General features: G+C 41.3%; 2 protein-coding genes across 7 annotated transcripts in view; one reads left to right on the forward strand and one right to left on the reverse strand.

Moving 5' to 3' along the window:
- The window catches only part of LOC105490297 (intraflagellar transport 88), a 123,444-nt gene that overhangs the window by 94,586 nt on the left and 7,795 nt on the right, over positions 1-21,063 (forward strand). For all 6 annotated transcript variants that reach the window (XM_071081676.1, XM_071081680.1, XM_071081679.1 and 3 more), the window contains 2 exons: positions 2,924-3,030; positions 11,033-11,099. In XM_071081676.1, the coding sequence (XP_070937777.1) occupies positions 2,924-3,030; positions 11,033-11,099 (174 nt within the window). The remainder of the gene's footprint in view (positions 1-2,923; positions 3,031-11,032; positions 11,100-21,063) is intronic.
- LOC105490300 (EEF1A lysine methyltransferase 1) overlaps positions 1-21,063 on the reverse strand; it is a 146,983-nt gene that overhangs the window by 34,526 nt on the left and 91,394 nt on the right. The window lies entirely within an intron of this gene.

Raw genomic sequence — 21,063 nt, forward strand, 5'->3', positions numbered from 1 at the left:
ACCAGCAGACCAGGAAATTCCCTCCTGTGCCTAGCTCGGCCGGTCCCACACCCATGGAGCCTTGCTCACTGCTAGTACAGCAGTCTGAGATCAACCTGGGATGCTAGAGCTTGGCGGGGGGAGGGGAGTTTGCCATTGCTGAGGCTCGAGTAGGTGGTTCTATGCGCTCAGTGTAAACAAAGCAGCAGGCAAGTTGGAACTGGGTGGAGCCCACCACAGCTTAACAAGACCTACTGCCTCTCCAGATCCCACCTCTGGGGGCAGGGCATATCTGAACAAAAGGCAGCAGACAGCTTCTGCAGACTTCAACGTCCCTGCCTGCCAGCTCTGAAGAGCAGTGGTTCTCCCAGCACAGTGTTCAAGCTCCGATAACGGACAGACTGCCTCCTCAAGTGGGTCCCTGACCCCCATGTAGCCTGACTGGGAGACACCTCCCAGAAGGGGCTGACAGGCATCTTATACAGATGGCTGCCCCTCTGGGACGAAGCTTCCAGAAGAAGGATCAGGCAGCAGTATTTGCTATTCTGCAGCCTCTGCTGGTGATACCCAGGCAAACAGAGTCTGGAGTAGACCTCCAGCAAACTCCAACAGACCTCCAGCTGAGGGGCCTGTTAGATGGAAAACTAAAAAACAGAAAGGAATAGCATGAACATCAACAAAAAGGACACCCACACCAAAATCCATCCATAGGTCACCAACGTCAAAGACCAACGGTAGATAAAACCACAAAGATGGGGAGAAACAGAGCAGAAAGGCTGAAAGTTCCAGAAACCAGAATGCCTCTTTTTCTCCAAAGGAACACAGCTTCTTGCCAGCAAGGGAACAAAACTGGATGGAGAATGAGTTTGACGAGCTGACAGAAGTAGGCTTCAGAAGGTCGGTAATAACAAACTTCTCTGAGCTGAAGGAGCATGTTCTAACCCATTGCAAGGAAGCTAAAAACCTTGAAAAAAGGCCGGACCAATGGCTAACTAGAATAACCAGTGCAGAGAAGAGCTTAAATGACCTGATGGAGCTGAAAAGCACAGTACGAGAACTTGGTGAAGCACACACAAGCTTCAGTAGCCGATTCCATCAAGTGGAAGAAAGGATATCAGTGATTGAAGATCAAATTAATGAAATAAAGCAAGAAGACAAGATTAGAGAAAAAAAGAGTGAAAAGAAACAAAGCCTCTAAGAAATATGGGACTATGTGAAAAGACCAAATCTACGTATGATTGGTGTACCTGAAAGTGACAGGGAGAATGGGACCAAGTTAGAAAACACTCTTCAGGATATTATCCAGGAGGACTTCCCCAACCTAGCAAGGCAGGCCAACATTCAAATTCAGGAAATACAGAGAATGCCACCAATGAGAACAAAGATACAACATACCAGAATCTCTGGGACTACATTTAAAGCAGTGTGTAGAGGGAAATTTATAGCACTAAATGCCCACAAGAGACAGCAGGAAAGATCTAAAATTGACACCCTAACATCACAATTAAAAGAACTAGAGAAGCAAGAGCAAACACATTCAAAAGCTAGCAGAAGGCAAGAAATAACTAAGATCAGAGCAGAACTGAAGGAGATAGACACACAAAAAACCCTTCAAAAAATCAATGAATCCAGGAGCTGGTTTTTTGAAAAGATCAACAAAATTGATAGACTGCCTGGCCAATATGGTGAAACCCCGTCTCTACTAAAAATACAAAAATTAGCTGGGCGTGGTGGTGGGTGTCTGTAATCCCAGCTACTTGGGAGGCTGAGGCAGGAGAATTGCTTGAACCCGGGAGGCGGAGGTTGCAGTGAGCCAAAATCGCACCGCTGCACTCCAGCCTGGGTGACAGAGTGAGACTCTGTCTCAGAAAAAAAAAAAAATAGTCATAATGTTTGGATTCAGTAATTCCACTGTAAAGTAACTGAGGAGCATAAAAAGAAATATAAAAATCTTTGGTTTTGTCTCTGGATGGATGAGTAATGAGTAACTTTTATTTTTTACCTTTGTATGTTTTGTAAATTCTCTATAATGACCTGCATTGCAGTTGTATTGAAGGAAAATATTATTTTTAAATGAGATAATAAAAATATTTTAAAGTAATTTAGACCACCAATGACAAAGGCCATTCTTATAAATGTAAGAGCAAAATTATTGTGTTTTTAGCATTTACTGAATGTTTTTAAACGTTGCTGATTTTAGAAGCAACACAAGCTTGAATGAAAAAGCAAATTCCAGGAGACTGTAAACAGAACAATACCATTTTGTGAGACCTAATAGCAAGCAGAACTAAACAATATGTCATCTGGTGATATGTATAAAGTGATGGAAGATTTTGTTGTTGTTATTGTATACAAAACATGATGAACACAAAACTTTTTATTGTGATTATTTTATATATTTGATGTCAACTGTAAGACCAGCAACTGTAAAATACATCTATTTTATCTTCCTAGTACTTTGCACAGTGTGAATAATACTTATTTTAAAAATGAATTTACTGACAGTAATAACATTTATTAGTAATTATTATTATATGTATAAACTGCCTATACTTTTTAGCCTAGTCTCTCTTACAGCTCTTTATATGTATTTATGAAACTGCTATAGAACATGAACAAATGTTACACTTGCCTTCTGAGTTCTCTGCCAGCGGTCCTATGCCCAGCAGTGTCCTATGCCCAGCAGTGTCCTATGCCATGGTCCTTCTAGGTTCTGGCAGCGTGAGGACAGGACACATGGAGAAAGACCCTTTAAACCTCCTTCCAAGGAAGTCAGTTCTCCCTGGTCCAGAGATTGCAAAGTGTAATTATTTTTCAGGAGAAAATTACTATTTGTAAGCATCATTCCTACCTGTATCCCAAAAGACTGAGTTCATTGATTTATTAAGGTTTTAACAAATAGACGTGCCTATATTCTTTCCTAAATCTATATTTTACAATTTAGGTCTGCGTTTCTTGGTTCGTCTCTGCACAGATCTTGGATTAAAAGATGCTCAAGAATATGCCAGAAAACTGAAGAGGCTGGAAAAAATGAAAGAAATAAGGGAACAGGTAACTCATATGGGCCCAAAACTGCTATCTGTTAATTTTTAGAATGTCAGCCTTCTATAGCTCAAATGTGTGGTTAGGAACTTCTATAAGAAAACAGAGTTGAAATTTTTTTTCTGCTCTAACATAATAGGAGGAATAATTAAAACTCTAGTTTGAGGATAAAATTCTGGCAAAAGCGGATTCCCAGGGAGAGAAAGTGCAATAGATTTCATATTATCTTAGTGGATAGCTACTAACAGACAAATAATTTTCCACAACATGAAATAACTTACAGTTTAATTTGAAGACATAATTTTAATTGGAAAGTCCTGTGGACCATGAGAGACAATTACTTCTCTGCAACAATGGAATCTGTGAGTGTGTGCTCTGACAAGTTTTCTAGGTGATTTTTATTGTCACCAAAGTTTGAGAAGCACTCAGGCTTTATGCTCCTGAAGGGTTACCTTGATCAAACACCAACTCAGGATATAGAAGCTGATTTATTTTTTTTTAATTTTTTTTGAGACGGAGTCTCGCTCTGTCGCCCAGGCTGGAGTGCAGTGGCCGGATCTCAGCTCACTGCAAGCTCCGCCTCCCGGGTTCACGCCATTCTCCTGCCTCAGCCTCCCGAGTACCTGGGACTACAGGCGCCCGCCACCTCGCCCGGCTAGTTTTTTGTATTTTTTAGTAGAGACGGGGTTTCACCGTGTTAACCAGGATGGTCTCGATCTCCTGACCTCGTGATCCGCCCGTCTCGGCCTCCCAAAGTGCTGGGATTACAGGCTTGAGCCACCGCGCCCAGCCAGAAGCTGATTTAAGAGGTGAAAAAGTAGACATAAAATATATCAGGTGATGGATTTTTTAAAATTGTTTTAAAATGGAAAAAGATTTGTATAAACTTAAGAGAGGAAGATAAACCAATTCAGGTTTATGTGGGTCAGGGTAATTTCTCTTGTTGAGTCCCTAACTCCTGTTTTAAAATGTTAAAACTAGAAGTTTTATCTAAAATGATTTTTCAGAGAAATTAGTCCTCTTTCTGGAACTATTATGGAAAAGAAGACTGTTCTCTTTTTTGTGCTTGGGGGATCCACATTTTTGGGTAAGAAGAAAACTTTATACATTGTACATAGTACATTCATTAGTGCCAGCAAGAAGCGATTGTGGCACTGGGTTGTTGGCCAGGCAAGACAGACTCACTCTTAGCCCTCCATTCCTGAACACTGCGAGCCCCACAGTGGTGTGGACCAGCCCCTGGAAACTGTAAACCATGTAGCAGAGCTGTTTTTTAAAATATGTTTTGCTTTTCTGCTTCACTGAACATGAAAAACATTAGCAGACAAAGAGGTCTGTCAAAGCAAGAGTGTATGTTTGGAATAGAGCAAAATGGAAAGAGCAAGCCTTGAGGAATGAATATTTTAAATATGAAAAAGGGAGAGAAAAACAGCCAAAACATCAAAGAAGGTTGGAGAATAAAGGTAAACTATTAAGAAAGAAAAGAAAAGAAAGAAAGAATAGAGGCCAGGTGCGATGGCTCATGCCTATAATCCCAACACTTTGGGAGGCCGAGGTGGGCGAATCACGATGTCAGGAGATCGAGACCATCCTGGCTAACCATGAAACCCTGTCTCTACTAAAAGTACAAAAAATTAGCCGGGCGTGGTGGCAGGTGCCTGTAGTCCCAGCTATTCAGGAGACTGAGGCAGGAGAATGGTGTGAACCTGGGAGGCGGAGCTTGCAGTGAGCTGAGATCATGTCACTGCACTCCAGCCTGGGCGACGGAGTAAGACTCTGTCTCAAAAATAAAAAAGAGACAAAATACAGAATATTTTCTTTGCTAGTCTGAAGATAAAAATATATTCAATTTTTAAATTAAATTTCTGAATTTTCAGAATATTCAAATAGAGAAATGCTGTTTCAATATTTGCCAGTTTTCCCCTGAAGTAATCAGGAAACAATACCAAGAAATGCTTTCTTTTGGCCAGATTGACAAAATAGCATGAGACATTCAGAATTAATATATCATTGGTACCTATACCCAAATTTCCAGTTATTACCAAAATACAAAGAAAATAAACATACAGTTGAGTTAAGCAGAAACTCTTTTGGTTATATTTCTTAAAAGGAGAAAGATCCAGTATTAAGATCCCATATTTAGCTTTAAAAGTAACCAAACTAAAAAATGCAATTAAAAAAAAAAGTTTGTATGTGTAATAATGGCTATAAGAATGTCTTGTACAATTTATATATTATTGACAAAAGTCAGCAAAACTACTGATCAGAATATATCCTTTTTTTTTTGTTTTTTTGTTTTTTGAGACGGAGTCTCGCTCTGTCGCCCAGGCTGGAGTGCAGTGGCGCGATCTCGGCTCACTGCAAGCTCCGCCTCCTGGGTTTACGCCATTCTCCTGCCTCAGCCTCCTGAGTAGCTGGGACTACAGGCGCCCGCCACCGCGCCCGACTAATTTTTTGTATTTTTAGTAGAGACGGGGTTTCACCGTGGTCTCGATCTCCTGACCTTGTGATCCGCCCGCCTCGGCCTCCCAAAGTGCTGGGATTACAGGCGTGAGCCACCGCGCCTGGCCCAGAATATATCCTTAGTACAAAACTGGTGGTGATTTGCGTGTTGATTACATTTTCTAGGATAAGATCACCAGTCACTTCTTCAAGGCCATTGATTTCAGATAGTCTCGTGTTAGCCTCTCTGTCGATTCGCTGGGAAAACATTGATTATGATCTGCCATGCCCATGTGTATGGAGGACACAGTGAGGCCCAGGAGTTGGCCCTGGTGCCTGAGGCACTCAAGGCAGAGCTGTGGGACTGAGAGGGAGGGTCTTCACTCCAGAGGAGGTACTCAGAGGCAGCTCCCGGAGGGCTTGTGTGTGGAGTGGGCATGATTGGACACTTGGAGTTTGGGGTGGAGAGAAAAAAATGTGGGCAGAGGTCTGAGGACAGGAATTTAAGGCCACGTTTATGGGTTCTTTGGAATTGAAGCCACTAAGGAATGTTTTTAGTTTTGTTTTCTCTTGAATTTACAGTCAGGGCCAGTCTTCTTAAGAACCCTTAACTACGTAACAAGTAACTGCTCCTTGTTCCATAGGACAGAAACCCAATTCTTAGGAAGTAAAAACATAGTATGGTGGACAGAACCCTGCACTTTTTTCCTGACATGACCATTGGTCAACCATGTGATCTGGAATGGACATTTACCTTTCTGGACTTCATTCTTATCAGCTGTAAAATGAGGATAGTGTTCTAGCTTTGAACTTCTCAAACTATCTGTGGCGAAATGATTTTTGCCAGTCTGTCACTGACATTACTAGAAAAATGATCCTGTACTTGGATATCAGCAGGGTCCAACATCCAGTAACATTTTGGTGCTGTGCAAGTTTGTAGGCACTTGCCTTCTGTTCATCTCATTGAGGACAGGTGGTACTTTGTGGGCCATCAGTGGTTTCCAGACCCCACTCTGGGTGGCCCATCCTGGATGACCCATAGGATCCACCAGCTCATAATGGTTCTTCCAGTCTCCAGAAGAGTGGCATGCGAGTTTATGGTCACAGATTCATAATAAAGAGTAGGTTTAAAGGGAAAAAATGTTTATTTTCTCTCTTCCAGCATTTATTCACTTAATTTGTTCAGTTATTTTATTTGTGGCTACTTTGGTCCTCTATTCTGTGCCTTCTCTCATTTTTTTTTCCAAAGTGGGAATAACATAATATTTTTTCCAGATTAGGAATCCCATCTTTTTTCCATATTTATTAAAACAATAAATGTTCTTTTAAAAATGCGGGAAAATTGCTTTTGTAAATAATTTTTAATCCAAATAAAAATGTATAAAGAAAAAAGTGAAAATCACCTATCCCACCACTTAGACATCACTGTTATCATTCCCCCTTCCCAGGCATTTTTACAAATATATACAAACATATATCAACACATATATTTTTAATGGGACTTTTTTTTAAACAAAAATGAGATTTTAACAAAAAATACTGTTTTATAAGCTTTTCCACCCATTTCACAAAATAACATGGACCACTTCCCATGTCAGTAAATATAGATTTCCATCACTTTGTGCTCCATATTTTGTTACATGGCTGTTTCCTGCACATTTTAGCGTTGATATGATAAGAATCATTTATGTCAATCATTGTTGAAATGCTTCCTCTCTTATCTACCATGAGGCCTTACCTCACATCCACTCCAAAGTGATAAGAATTTCTGTGAACTTTATGAAGTGTTAAAACTCTGGAAAGTTGAGGGAAATAATTTTGAAAAGTGTGTCTCCTACTTGAGCCCTCATATACCATACAATGAGAATGTCATCACTATGTTTAACAAGTGTTCACTGTGCTCCTAAAATGTACCCATGCCTGTGCTAGATCTGTGGTGGGTTGCATGTCAGATGAGTCTGTGTGAGACTCGGGCCCCTGAGAGTGTGTGGTGTCATGGCAGGAATTCCCTGCCCAGTGTGCCCTGAGGAGCAGCAGTGCCCACAGCCCAGGGTGTTCCCCGTGGAGTCAGGGAGCTTAAACTGCAGGCCCTCATTTGCATTGCCTCTGTCTAATAAATTTTTATTTCTGCATTCATTTCATTTTCACGGTTTTTTGGTTTGGTTTGGTTTTTTGTTTTCTTTTTTGTATTTTTTTTTTTAGTAGAGACGGGATTTCACCATGTGGGTCAGGCTGGTCTTGAACTCCTGACCTTGTGATCCGCCCACCTCAGCCTCTTGAAGTGCTGAGATTACGGGTGTGAGCCACCGCGCCCAGCCCATTTTCACAGTTTTATATCCTCTTTCTCAGAAAGTTTCCCCCAAACTGTATAAGCTTCTGGCCCCACATTCTGGATCTGCCCCACTGTCACCATTCTTTATCCTTCCAGCCAAAGAACAATGTAGTTTATCTATACTTGATCTTTATTTTCTCACTTCCCAGGTGCTCTTCAAATCAGTCTAACCTTGGCTACCTCCATTCACACAGCTAAAACTACCCTCACTAAGATTATTCACTTACACAGCAGTCGGTATGATGGACACTCTAACTTTCTGTCTGCCTGACTTGGCAGCATCTCTGTATATGTGGCCCCTCCTGGCTTCCTTCAGTTTCTCTGGACTGCACTGAGGCCACTTTACCTCCATCACACACTTAAAGGGCAAGGTCAGCTGCTGGGCAGCCCTGGAATACCTGGGGGCGCATCACAGAGTCTGTCCTGTTGCCTAGTGGGATTGCTGTTTGCAGCAGCTCTATCTCTTGGGTGTTTACTTTGCATCTCCGAAGGAAGAACTTAGATCATGCCTGAAAACACTACTGAGCAGAGCTCTGTTGTGTGAATGGTTTGAGAGATGTGCAGTTAACCGAGTCTTGACAGTTGAGATTTCTTTTTTTTTCTTACATAGTAGGCACATTCTTAGGGAGTTCTTTGAACTTAGAACCTTATCAAACTAAGGTTTTGATCAATGTTTTGGTTTTACTTTTGAAGTTGCCTTCTCTGTAACTTCCACAAGAAATCCTTGCTATGGCTATTACAATGGTTAGCACACAAGACTCCTTATGGTGGAGTTCACTGATTCTCAGCTGCAAATAGGCATTCACTTGGAAAAGAACACCACATTCTCTGTGCACAGGAGGTTGATGAAGGAGAAAGACAAGCTGGTAGAGTGGGACCCTAAGCATAATGAGAGCACATGGAGCCAGCCCCAACCAGGGGACACACGGGGGTCTCCTGAGGAGATGAGGGAGGAGGAAATAGCTGAAAAGATGAGGACGGGCAGACGGACAGGGAGTAGCCAAGCCTCCACGCAGGGTCCATGCCAGCTGGCATATCCAAAGAGAGGCTGTTTTCCTTTTATTCTCTAAGCAGGCGGGACAGTCAGTTCCAAAAGTGATGAGGACAAAAAGTGGTGTCTGTGAGAAGTGAGATGGCCTGCATGGAGCACAGGGGAGGACCTAAGTGAGCAGTGGGGAGCCCTGAGGCTTGCCTGGTTTTTGTACTGATGGAGCTGATTCCCCAGCAGGGCACAGTGTCCTGGAACTAGGAGAGGAAAAAGGGAAGTCACTGAACCAACAGAGGCTTAGGTTTCTCTTGGTGAGTGAAGCAGAAAGACAAGAAGGCAAGGGCCGTAGTTCCAACGTGGCGTCACGGCACGTGGTAGGCCTTGATTCTAGGCTGGACAGAAAGTAGGAATTTAAAGAGATTAAAAAGAGAAGAGTGATGAGAGCCAGAGGATTGGAAAATTCTAAATGAGGGCAGGGAACAGGTGTCAGGCAATAAAGAGTGTAGTGATTATGGAAGTGCTTACTTACCTTCTCATATCCTGTTCTGAACCTCTGGTCACTTAAACAGGGTGCAAGTTTTCACATGTGGTTTTAAAAACTGTCAAGCTGTGTGGACATTTGTCTTGATGAATTTATTTTCAGGTGTTGTTTTTTTTTTTTTTTTGAGACGGAGTCCCTCTACATCACCCGGTCTGGTGTACAATAGTGTGATCTCGGCTCACTGCAACCCCCAACTCCCAGGTTCAAGCAATTCTTCTGCCTCAGCCTCCAGAGTAGCTGGGATTACAGGTGCCTGCCACCACACCCAGCTAATTTTTATATTTTTAGTAGAGACCGGGTTTTGCCATGTTGACCAGGCTGGTCTTGAACTCCTGACCTCAGGTGATCCACCCTCCTTGGCCTCCCAAAGTGCTGGGATTACAGACGTGAGCCACCGCACCCGGCCTATTTTCAGCATTTAGAGGTCTTTTTGATATGCTGGCGATGATCCATCTGTGGATGGATGAAAATCAAGCCTTGAAATAAAAGTCAGATTATTGATGTTTAAATTCTTACTTTGCTACATCTTTTTAAGATTTTCTTTTGTCTATGAAGACAAGGAGAAAGATGGGATTTCAAGGGAAGTGCTTTTCCTTTCAATGGAAAAAAAATCGGATATGTTTATGTAACATTTGGAAGTCCTGAGTTTTAGGAGAGTATTTCATCTTACAGAAATGAGTTAAATTATTGAAAAGAATTTCTTTCTTCCCAGCAGACCACGGACAATAACTTTATCCATGACCTGATAATTTATAAATATTTGGGAATTTGTCAGGGTTAAGGAGTTAAATAATTTGTCCTTTGAATTAAATATGAAATTATGTTTATATTATTATGTTATTGAAGATCTAAATAAAATATCCACCTATATTAAGAAGTTTAATTCAATTATAAATATAAAAAGCCATCTATCTCTGTTCACTAATCATCCTATAGCTGTATAAATGAACCATTATACATATGAACATTTGATAGTGTGACTTGAGGCAGATTCAATGTTAATACAAAAATTCTAATACTTAGGCAAAACACAAAAGAACCATCAAATGTAAAAAGAAACCTAACAATGCCACAGTGTGGACATACTTCTTAGGCTTTGAAGGCAGGTCTATATCTAGGAAAGCAGACTCCTGGATAGATCTTAGGTATTTTGTGAGGTTTTAATCATACTTTTATTTTATAAACTGAATTTCAAAATTCAGCTTTTCTTTTTTTTTTTTTTCCTCAAATAGTTCAGGTCCAACCATTGTATATGAGGACTAATGGCAGGAAATGGCCCTTTTGTAGATTCCCTTCCCCTCCTCACCCATCTCTCCCTTAAACTGAAGATCATGGTTAAGCCCTGGACATTCACATCCAGAAAATACTGTTTGGTTTTGAGTTGTTTGTGCAAGCCAAGGTTACGCTGCACTTTTGAATTAAAGTGCTATCTGAGTTTTCTCAAGAGCCTTAGAGGGGAAGGCTTGAACCCTCCACTTACAAAACAACTCAGGCTTTTTTTTTTTTTTCCTACAGAATCAACTCTCAGGTGTGATGGGTTAGTCCCAAGGGTTATGTAGTAATGTTAATTTTATAAGTCCTAAGGGTTATGTAGTAATGTTAATTTTAAAAGTCCTAAGGGTTATGTAGTAATGTTAATTTTAAAATCTATATTCAACTTTGAAGGAATATCACTTACTCTTTTAAACTTGTCTTCTCGTTGCTCTAGCGCATAAAGTCAGGCAGAGATGGCAGTGGGGGCTCCCGTGGCAAAAGAGAAGGAAGTGCTAGCGGTGGTAAGTGTTTTATCTTTCCCTGAAAAACTGGGTTTCCACATTTCTAGTATGTGGGCTTCTAGAAATATCTCACAATAATCTAAAGTATTCTTATGTGTCTGTCAGTTTGTTTTATACACAGTAAAACCTCACATTAATTAATTTGGTAAGCAGTCTGATATGTAAATAAGTATTTGTAAATGCTAGCAGATTTTCTTAAATAACCATGCTTGTTTTAGCTAATTGATTAATAAACAAGTTTTTCATTTATTAATCTGTCAGGTTGGACAGATTATCATAGATGGGCGTACTTAGGAGGTTTTGCTGTATTACGTTTTTAAAATTTCCATTTGAAGGAAGTGCCATGAGAAGTAGGATGGTCTTACAGAATGCTGGCAGCCCTCAATCTTGTAGTGTAGAATTAGTAACAAGCTAGGAATTGGGAGACATAGTGTGAGTCCCACTCTTGATTGTGACAGTGTATATATGTCTTTGGACCAACCACATAAATGCTATAGGCTTTTGGTGATTTCTGAAGTTCTTTGCATCTCTAAAATTATTTTACTCCTTGTGACATCATTACATAAGACATTTTATTGAGTTTTCCATCCCTTCTTCCCATCAACAATCTACCTTCTTTCTCTACTTCAGGCAGGCAGTGTAAGTTAAACTTAGTAGAAATTTGGTGATTTTAAAGAAGCTAATTTTAAAAATAAATGTCGAATTGGGGTGTATAAATATACCTACATTCTCTCCTATCCATACTCAGCACTCTCATGCATATATGACCCAGCTCTATGTAACTATCCAGCTGCATTCTGTCATATCTGTTTGTGATGTAGGAGTCAGGACAAAGACAAATGTAGCTCTCAATTAGGTAGGCCTTTCATCCATTCACAGTGTTTATTGGATGCATACTATGTGCCACACACTGTGCTAAGAGCCAAGGACACGGGAACAATTAAGACGTGGTCCCCACGCTCAAAGAAGTTAGAATCTAGTTGGAAAGACACACAGCTTCTAATGGTGCTGTGGATGCTGCCACGGTAGAGAAATGTGCATTGAGTTTTCAAATTTTCCTAGGGATAGAAGCTGCAGTTGGGACGAAGACTCGTTGAATTCAGAGCTGTGCTTTGAAATGCAAGGAGTCTTCGTCCCAACTGCAGTCAAATTCAATTTATAACTTAGTAGGCAGTTATAGGCATAAGTGGCATCGGGTTCTAGCCAGGCCACTTGATTCCCCAAGAATCAGTCCAGCGTCTCCAGCTAAACCTCATGGTGCTTGCCTGTTTACCTTCAGGAGCCATTACCCAGAGCTGGAGAAATCAGTAAAAGCAGCATTGAGCCCAAGTCTCAAGAGTAGCATAGGCAGTCTGTCACATCAAAGAGTAGCCACTTCCACTTCTTTAGCCACCGTGGTCCTGGTGGATACTCCTGTCTCCTTGCTCTTCCCTAGCCCCAGATATCTCACACACTCCACTTTAATGGATCCGTGTGACTATCTGGAGTTGGATTTAGTCAGAGAGATCTGGCCCAGCAGTTCTTAAACCAGTGACCGCCATAAGCCCACAGCTCCTTACCCAAAACCCCTGGGACCAGATGTGTTGTGAAATTCAGAACCTTTTGGAGTTTGGAAAGCAAGATGATGTATTAGCCATGTATCACATACTACCCAAGGAGAGCACCTCAGACATACTCATTCAGTGAAGCATGAATATTCACACTGAGGATAAATAAAGACTATAAATAGCCTCAAGTCAAGTCACGTTCTATACCCAAGAAGTTTATATATTGCCACCTGAAAAGTCGGCTTTCAGAGCTCTTTGGAATTTGGAATTGTAGATGAGGGATCATGGATGTGTACCAAAAATGTTCTTAACAGCCAAGAAGTCCACAGACTAGGCATTGTGCAGCAGTCAAAAGCAACTCTAGACAGCTCCCCAGACTAGCACCGTGCTGCTTGTTCATCCTTGCTCTTAGGAAGCGGGAAGTACATGACATGAGCTCTCTTGGAAATAACTGTCCCTTTAAGGAATAATTGTCTTGAGTAACCCCTAAGGAAGTATTAAGTATTAAAATTCTAGGGCCACATTGACCATCCCCTAAGGATTCTGCATTTCTCTCTGAAAATCTGAAGTTCAGAATAACCAACCAGTTCCTTCTAAACATCAACAAACTTATGTTAAGTTCTCTCAGCCTTCCCTGGTAATTCATAAGTTTATAAAATCTCTCCCCTTAACTTAAGCCTTAGTTTCCCAGATGTCATCACTTTGAAAATCTGCCTCAGACACATCAGGACCTTCTAATGAGATGTGATAGCACGCCCGAAAAACTGCTGAATGGTGTGGTGCTTCCCTAGAGCCCAGGGGACAGTGTCCAGGGTCCCACCCCCGAGAAAGTAACCCCAGGAAGACTGACAGCTGCCTCTCGGAAACAGATTGATCACTGTGCCTCAGGCCACCACAGGGCCAGATCCTCTGACATGGAGAATTGCCCAGCCTCCCTGGTGACCTTTCCCATAGCCTTCTTTCAGTCATGCAGGCATCAGAGCACAGAGAGGCCTTTACCCGGCCAGGGACCTCCTCCACGGTCAGGAAAGAAGGGACTGACAATGAAGAGAGGTAGGACCATCCCAGATCTGATAACCTGTGTGCAGAAAAAGAGGGGCCTCCCTGTTGAAGAGTCCCCTTCTGGTCCTGGCCTCCTGCTGCTGCTTTTTCTTTTTCCATCCATTGTCCTTTTCTTCTAGTCCGTTTCAGTCCAACACAAATAGTCAGCTCTAGTGCACAGATAAGCTTTATTCTCACATGAGGGGCTTCCGGCGTGCAAACTGTGCTCTCATAATTTTACAAGCAGGATTGCATGTTACTAGGTTCTTCTGGCACAAATTTAAAGCACTCATCCGTCCCTTCCTAGGGTGCTTTCCCCCATCATTTGCCTTTTCGTTCCTTATTTTCTGACATCTTGAGTTATACATCATCCCAGACTTTTTCATTTCATCCTGGAGCCCAGTGTGAATGTTGCTTTCTGTGGCTGAGCTGGTTCTACCCTGACGCTTTTGCAGGAATCGTGTTTCCTGTCCCGCTTCTCCAGTTCTCAGCACAGGCCACACTCCAAGGCTGGCCCTGGCTGTGAAGTCGGAATGAACCCAGGCTATGAGGCTTCTCTCCCTTTCTCCTTCCTTTTTATTTCAAAGTCTTGATAGTTAACGGTATTTATATTCTCTGCAGATAAACTGATGAGGGGAGTAACTATATTCTGCCTGTTGTCGTGGTTGAATTTTGTTAAAGGTCGAGAAATTGACAGAACACATCTGCTGCTCACGTGTAGCTGTCCTCAAGACACAAGAATTCCTTCTTGGGTGGCATTTTCTTTTTTTTATTATTATTATACTTTTAAGTTCTAGGGTACATGTGCACAACATGCAGGTTCGTTACATATGTATACATGTGCCATGTTGGTGTGGTGTGCTGCACCCATTAACTCGTCATTTACATTGGGTATATCTCCTAATGCTATCCCTCCCCCTCCCCCCACCCCATGACAGGCCTGGATGTGTGATGTTCCCCTTCCTGTGTCCAAGTGATCTCATTGTTCAATTCCCATCTATGAGTGAGAACATGCGGTGTTTGGTTTTCTGTCCTTGCAATAGTTTGCTGAGAATGATGTTTTCCAGCTTCATCCATGTCCCTACAAAGGACATGAACTCATCCTTTTTTATGGCTGCATAGTATTCCATGGTGTATATGTGCCACATTTTCTTAATCCAGTCTGTCACTGATGGACATTTGGGTTGATTCCAAGTCTTTGCTATTGTAAATAATGCCGCAATAAACATACATGTGTATGTGTCTTTATAGCAGCATGATTTATAATCCTTTGGGTATATACCTGGTAATGGAATGGCTGGGTCAAATGGTATTTCTAGTTCTAGATCCTTGAGGAATCGCCACACTGTCTTCCACAATGGTTGAACTAGTTTACAGTCCCACCAACAGTGTAAAAGTGTTCCTGTTTCTCCACATCCTCTCCAGCACCTGTTGTTTCCTGACTTTTTAATGATTGTAGATGGCATTTTCTATTTTTGCATGATAGTGACATTTTATGATGTATTTTGAGTATGGTGTTATTAAGCTTTCCTTTTTAAAGTGCTTTTTGGTTTACCCTGTGTGATTTTTAATGGCTTGCTGCATTTTTAGTTTGATTTTTATGTCTTGGATATAAACTTTTCCAATGAAAATCTTACCAATTTTAGACTGAAAATAATTTTATAATGAAAATCAGGATAAGACTCAGTGAACAGAAATTCACTTCATGGTACCTTTTATAAAGTACGTTGTAAACATATTTTATTTAAAAAACTGAAGTTATATTTTAATATTCTAGTCCAAGGTTGAACGTGGCTAATTAACACCTTTCCACAGTTTTGCTGGGCCTTGATGGCGTCACAAGCCGAGAATGAACAAGTCATGCTCAGTGCCCACCAGGGAGGACGAGACGAGGAGCGTACGCTCTGAGGAGGTGCATAGGCCTAAGTGTAGAGGACAGACCAACACAACTCAGCCAATTAGAGGAGGAATTGCTGGCATCTATGCGGGGAGGGAGTCTTGAGAGACTGAGGGGCGGCTGCTGTCATTTCTCTAAGGAACATGCCTGTCAGCCTCAGTCCCAACTTGCATGTCTCTTCACCCCATAAATCTAGACCATAGTTTTGCAGGATACCCAAGTATCCAGCCCACTTTGTACACGGTATGTGCCACAAAGGAATCTACATGAATAATAAGTATTAGAAGATAGTGAACAGCACCAGAGCACCAGAGTGGTCTCAGTGTTACAGTTCCAGAGGAAGTTTGCCTCTCCAGTACACCCAGCTGGTGTAATTTGCCAGTGTGTCCCCTGTGTTCTGATACAGTAATTCTTAGTAATTTGGGGTGTGCAGACTTTTTCTCTAAAGGACCAGATAGTAAATAGTTTAGGCTTGCAGGCCAAGTCTCATTTGCCGAGAATATTCCACTGTGCTGTTGTGTATTGAAAGCAGCTATACACAGTGTATAAGTGAATAAATGTGATAGTGTTCTCTAAAACTTAATTATTGGCACTGAAGTTAGAATGTTATATAAGTTTTATATGTCACAAAATGTTATTTGCTTTTCTTCCTATTTTCTTTTTTTTCTTTTTTTTATTATACTTTATGTTCTAGGGTACATGTGCACAACGTGCAGGTTTGTTACATATGTATACATGTGCCATGTTGGTGTGCTGCACCCATTAACTCGTCATTTACATTAGGTATATCTCCTAATGCTATCCCTCCCCCGACCCCACAACAGGCCCCGGTGTGTGATGTTCCCCTTCCTGTGTCCAAGTGTTCTCATTGTTCAATTCCCATCTATGAGTGAGAACATGCGGTGTTTGGTTTTCTGTTCTTGGCGATAGTTTGCTGAGAATGATGGTTTCCTGCTGTATCCATGTCCCTACAAAGGACATGAACTCATCCTTTTTTATGGCTGCATAGTATTCCATGGTATATATGTGCCACATTTTCTTAATCCAGTCTGTCATTGATGGACATTTGGGTTGGTTCTAAGTCTTTGCTATTGTGAATAGTGCCTCAGTAAACATACGTGTGCATGTGTCTTTATAGCAGCATGACTTATAATCCTTTGGGTATGTTAATGGGATTGCTAGGTCATATGGTATTTCTAGTTCTAGATCCTTGAGGAATCACCACACTGTCTTCCACAGTGGTTGAACTAGTTTACAGTCCCACCAACAGTGTAAAAGTGCCTAACCATTTCAAAATGTATAAATCATGAGCTTGCTGGATAGACAAAAACAAGGTGGGCCAGATTTGGCCTACACACTGTAGTTTGCTAATCCCTGCTCTAAGCCAAAATCTCCATGAATATTTTTGGTAATGACAGGTGGGGCATGGGAATTATCCTTTTGATCAAAGCACTGCTTGAAGCCATTTCATCCTGGTATACAACTTGAACAGGAAGCGTCTGTATCAGTGAACTTCTTCTCTTAAAACCACCTTAGTTGTTTACAACTCACCACCTCACTATGTCAACACACGTCACAGAGCATACGATGAGATTTCGTGTCTTCAGCAGAACATGCTCCTTTCCTCTCGCCTGTAGCCTGTTGCCCTAAGTTTTCGGTCCTTGTCATTAATCCCCATTCCTGGCATTCATTCAACATCCATGGACCCCCTTCCTGAACTCACCACATCTTATGTGAACAAGTTACTTAAATCTCTTTGTCACCGTTTCCTCATCAGTCAAATGAGAGTGAAAACATGACCTTCCTGATAGGGTTGCTGAGAGGAGGAAATGGGCTCGTGTGGAAAGCTCTTAGAGAAACTCCTGATAAGGGCAAGCACGTGTAAGGGTGAGCATGGCTACTGTGACTCCCGTCTGACAAAGGGAGTGTATGGACGGGGCCTGGAATACCAGTGTCCACTGCTCTGCCAGCACCCATGTTCTCACCACTGCCAGTGTGTGACCTCTAAGTGTGAGAGCCTCAGTTTCTCCCTAACACGAGAGGGTCATGTTTATCCATGCAGTGTAACCAAGTGTACCCCTGTCTCACTGTTAAGTTTAATTTTTTTTTAAACAAAAATACTAGTGCTTATAAATAAAAATAAATGTTGGTTCTTGAAGTTACCAATTTGGAAAGCTGAATATTTACTCCAGTAATGTTAATCAAAACATTCGTGAAATTCCTTTTTTGTAATTGCCTTCAGAGGCAAGTTACAAAAAGCACAGGAAATTTAATCCAAAACTTCTACAAAATATATATGCACATACATACATATATGCGCATACACACATATGTATGCATGCATATATCCTATCTGTAAAATATATACACATGTATTTTATATATACATATGTGTGCACATACATACAAACGCACATTTTATGAGTTCTTTTTTACCCTCTTTCCCTTCCTACCTTTCTGCTGTTTTATCAACAGATAAGCATTTCTCACGTTTTCTATCCATAATAAGTACTCAGTAAATACCAACATTCTTCTAGCTTCACCTCTCATATCCTCTTTATATGCTAGGTGTTAAGTATTTAAGTTGCCACATACAACAAATACATAATGTTACCTCCTTTGCTTATATCTTCACTGAGTCCCTCCACAGTCTCCCTCTCCTCACTTGAGTATTGCCTGTACAGTAGCTATCAGGGTTCATTTTTACAATTTTAGTATATTCCTGTTAGGTTTTGTTGGGTAATCATGTAATTGGATCAATAGAAGTAGGGGATGAGGGGTGAAATCAAACAATTGCAGCTGTAACAATGTAAGAATGCGCTGAAATTCTCAGAGTAAGGCTAGGTCCAGTCTATGGTCCTTGTAAAATTATCTGAGCATTATGTCCTCTGAGCTGCCGAGGTCGTTACTTTCTTGGACTGTGGGTTGGGAGAGCGCTCTGGACCCCTAGCCGTGGTGTAGTGCCTCTCCGCTTTGGAAAGGGACGGGAGCAAAGCAAGACCAGCTTCCTGGTAATAAGAGGATAGGCCATTTCCAAGTCAGAGTACAGAGCACCCAAGTACATTGGACAGTAAAGTCCTGCTAAAGGTCCCAAAGGGATTGTCTGATGCTCTTCAGTATTTCTAGATAGAAACAAACATTTCCTCATACTTAAGGAGTGAAAATAGATCTTAATTATTGCATCTTAATGGAGGCTAAATTGAATATCATCTTCTTAAAAGTGGAAAAGACAGATAAAAAACTTTTACCAAGTGTCTAATGGATAATGAAGTCAATTTATAGCTCACCAAAAGAGAGTTATTTAAGAGATTTGAAAAAGTTAGAACCACTATATTCATAACACATTCAAGGAAATGGGCAGAATTTTTTAGGAAGTTTCATTTTAGATAGTACTTTCAAAAAATAAGAAACTAATAGGGGCAATTGATAGACTTCCTAGCTTAAGGGAAGGGGAATGTTGAAAAATGATTACATATGTATTGATTAATTGGGCCTTAAAGACTACAGAGGGCCGTTAGATTTTTCAACTAAGATAGTGTTGTTAGCCCTAAAGAAAGCAGTCTCAGTGCTCTGTTACAGGCAAAAGTCAGACTCTAATGATTTAAGAAGTGAATGAGTTGCAGGGAGGTAGAGAAGAGGATATAAACTATTCTCTCACACATGGTGGTAAAATATACAGCCTCACCAATAAGTAAAACCATGCAAACTTGCCAAGACCAGCTCGGTCATAGAGACCCTAACCCAGCAGCACTGGAGGAATTAAAGACTCAGACACAGAAATAGAGTTCAGAGTGGGGTCAGGGGGCTGACAGCCTTCAGAGCTGAGAGCCACAAACAGAGTCTGACCCACATATTATTGACGGTAAGCCAGTGCTAAGCATTGCTTCTATAGGTTATAGATTAGCTAAAAGCATTCCTTATAGGAAACACAGCATTTTTAGCAAGGAGCAGAGAAACAGGCCCTGGCTGATTATCTGCAGCAAAAACATGTTAAAGCACAGGCCGCTCCTGCTATTGTTTGTGGTTTGAGCAGTTTTCTGCTCAGGGGCGGGGGCCAGGTTTTCCTTGCCCTGCTCCAGTAAACCAACACCTTCTAGCAGTGTGTGTGGTAGTCATCACGAGCATGCCACATTGCTGCAGAAATCCTGTTTATGGCCAGTTTCTTTCAGGCCTGTTTATGACAGGCTTAGGGCTTGCGACCAGCACAAACTAACCTATAAAATTAGCAATGAATTCTTTAAAAGGTAATTCCCAAAGATAGCAAGGATGAGATGAGATGAGCACTCTTTGTTAACTAAATTCTGCTGGGGAGAGTTCTAAGTGGCACACCCTGCTGGGAATGTTTGGAAATATTCATCAAGCCCTTTAAAATGCCCATACGCAGCCGGGTGCGGTGGCTCATGCCTGTAATCCCAACACTGTGGGAGGCCAAGGCAGGCAGATCACTTAAAGTCAGGAGTTCGAGACCAGCCTAACCAACATGGTGAGACCCTGTCTCTACTAAAAATACAAAAATTAGCCAGGTGTGGTGGCACACACTTGTAGTTCCAGCTACTCAGGAGGCTGAAGCAGGCGAATCATTTGAACCTGGGAGGTGGAGGTCGCAGTGAGCAGAGATTGTGCCACTGCGCTCCAGCCTGGGAGACAGAACAAGACTCCACCTCAAAAAATAAATTAATTAAAATGCCCATACCCTTTGATAGGAACTTACTTTAAATAATTATGTACATACATATTGATCACATTATTTACAGTAGAAACATTGGGAATAAACTAAATGTTCAACTGGAAATAATTCCCAGTTGAGTTATGTTCTCCACAGTTGTGTCACCCTGCAGCAGTTATTCCAGGCCCCTTCTTCCCACTGCGGTGATATCCCACATCGAGCTTCCTTGGCTCATCTTTAAGGGGGATGCTGTTGCCGTTGGGAGCTCCATAGACTTGGATCACTTAACATAACAGCTTCGAGAGATGATACACCTTCCGAGAGACAATCTTATTTGCAGCTGGAGTGCAGTGACTAATAATAATCACACAATGTAGTTTCATTTTTACTTTTCTCTAAACAAAATAATGTTCATACAGAAATCAATAAAATAAGAAAAATGCAGGAAAGGCAAGTACTTTTATTGCATCTTTAAAACGTGTTATAGGTATGACATCATGGAAATTATTTATAGTGAATGCTGAAGGTAAAAGTCACCCACAGACTGTAAAGTTCCTGAAGGCAGCGGCCGCGTCTCCTTTTGCCTCTGCTGGGTGTGAACAGCATAAGGTACTGAGCAGGAGCACAGTTAACACTCATCGGAATTTAAAATAGCATCGGTGGTGTTAAAGATAAAGAAATTGATACATTTTTTCTTATTTTCACTACTTATATAAATGTACTATGTACTCAGTTTCACAAAATCATTGAATTTAAATATGATAAAAATCTGCCATAACCTGTTTAGAAAATTAGCAAAAATGAAGGGCATTG

The sequence above is a fragment of the Macaca nemestrina genome, chromosome 16 (assembly GCF_043159975.1).
Source record: "Macaca nemestrina isolate mMacNem1 chromosome 16, mMacNem.hap1, whole genome shotgun sequence".
NCBI lineage: Eukaryota > Metazoa > Chordata > Mammalia > Primates > Cercopithecidae > Macaca > Macaca nemestrina.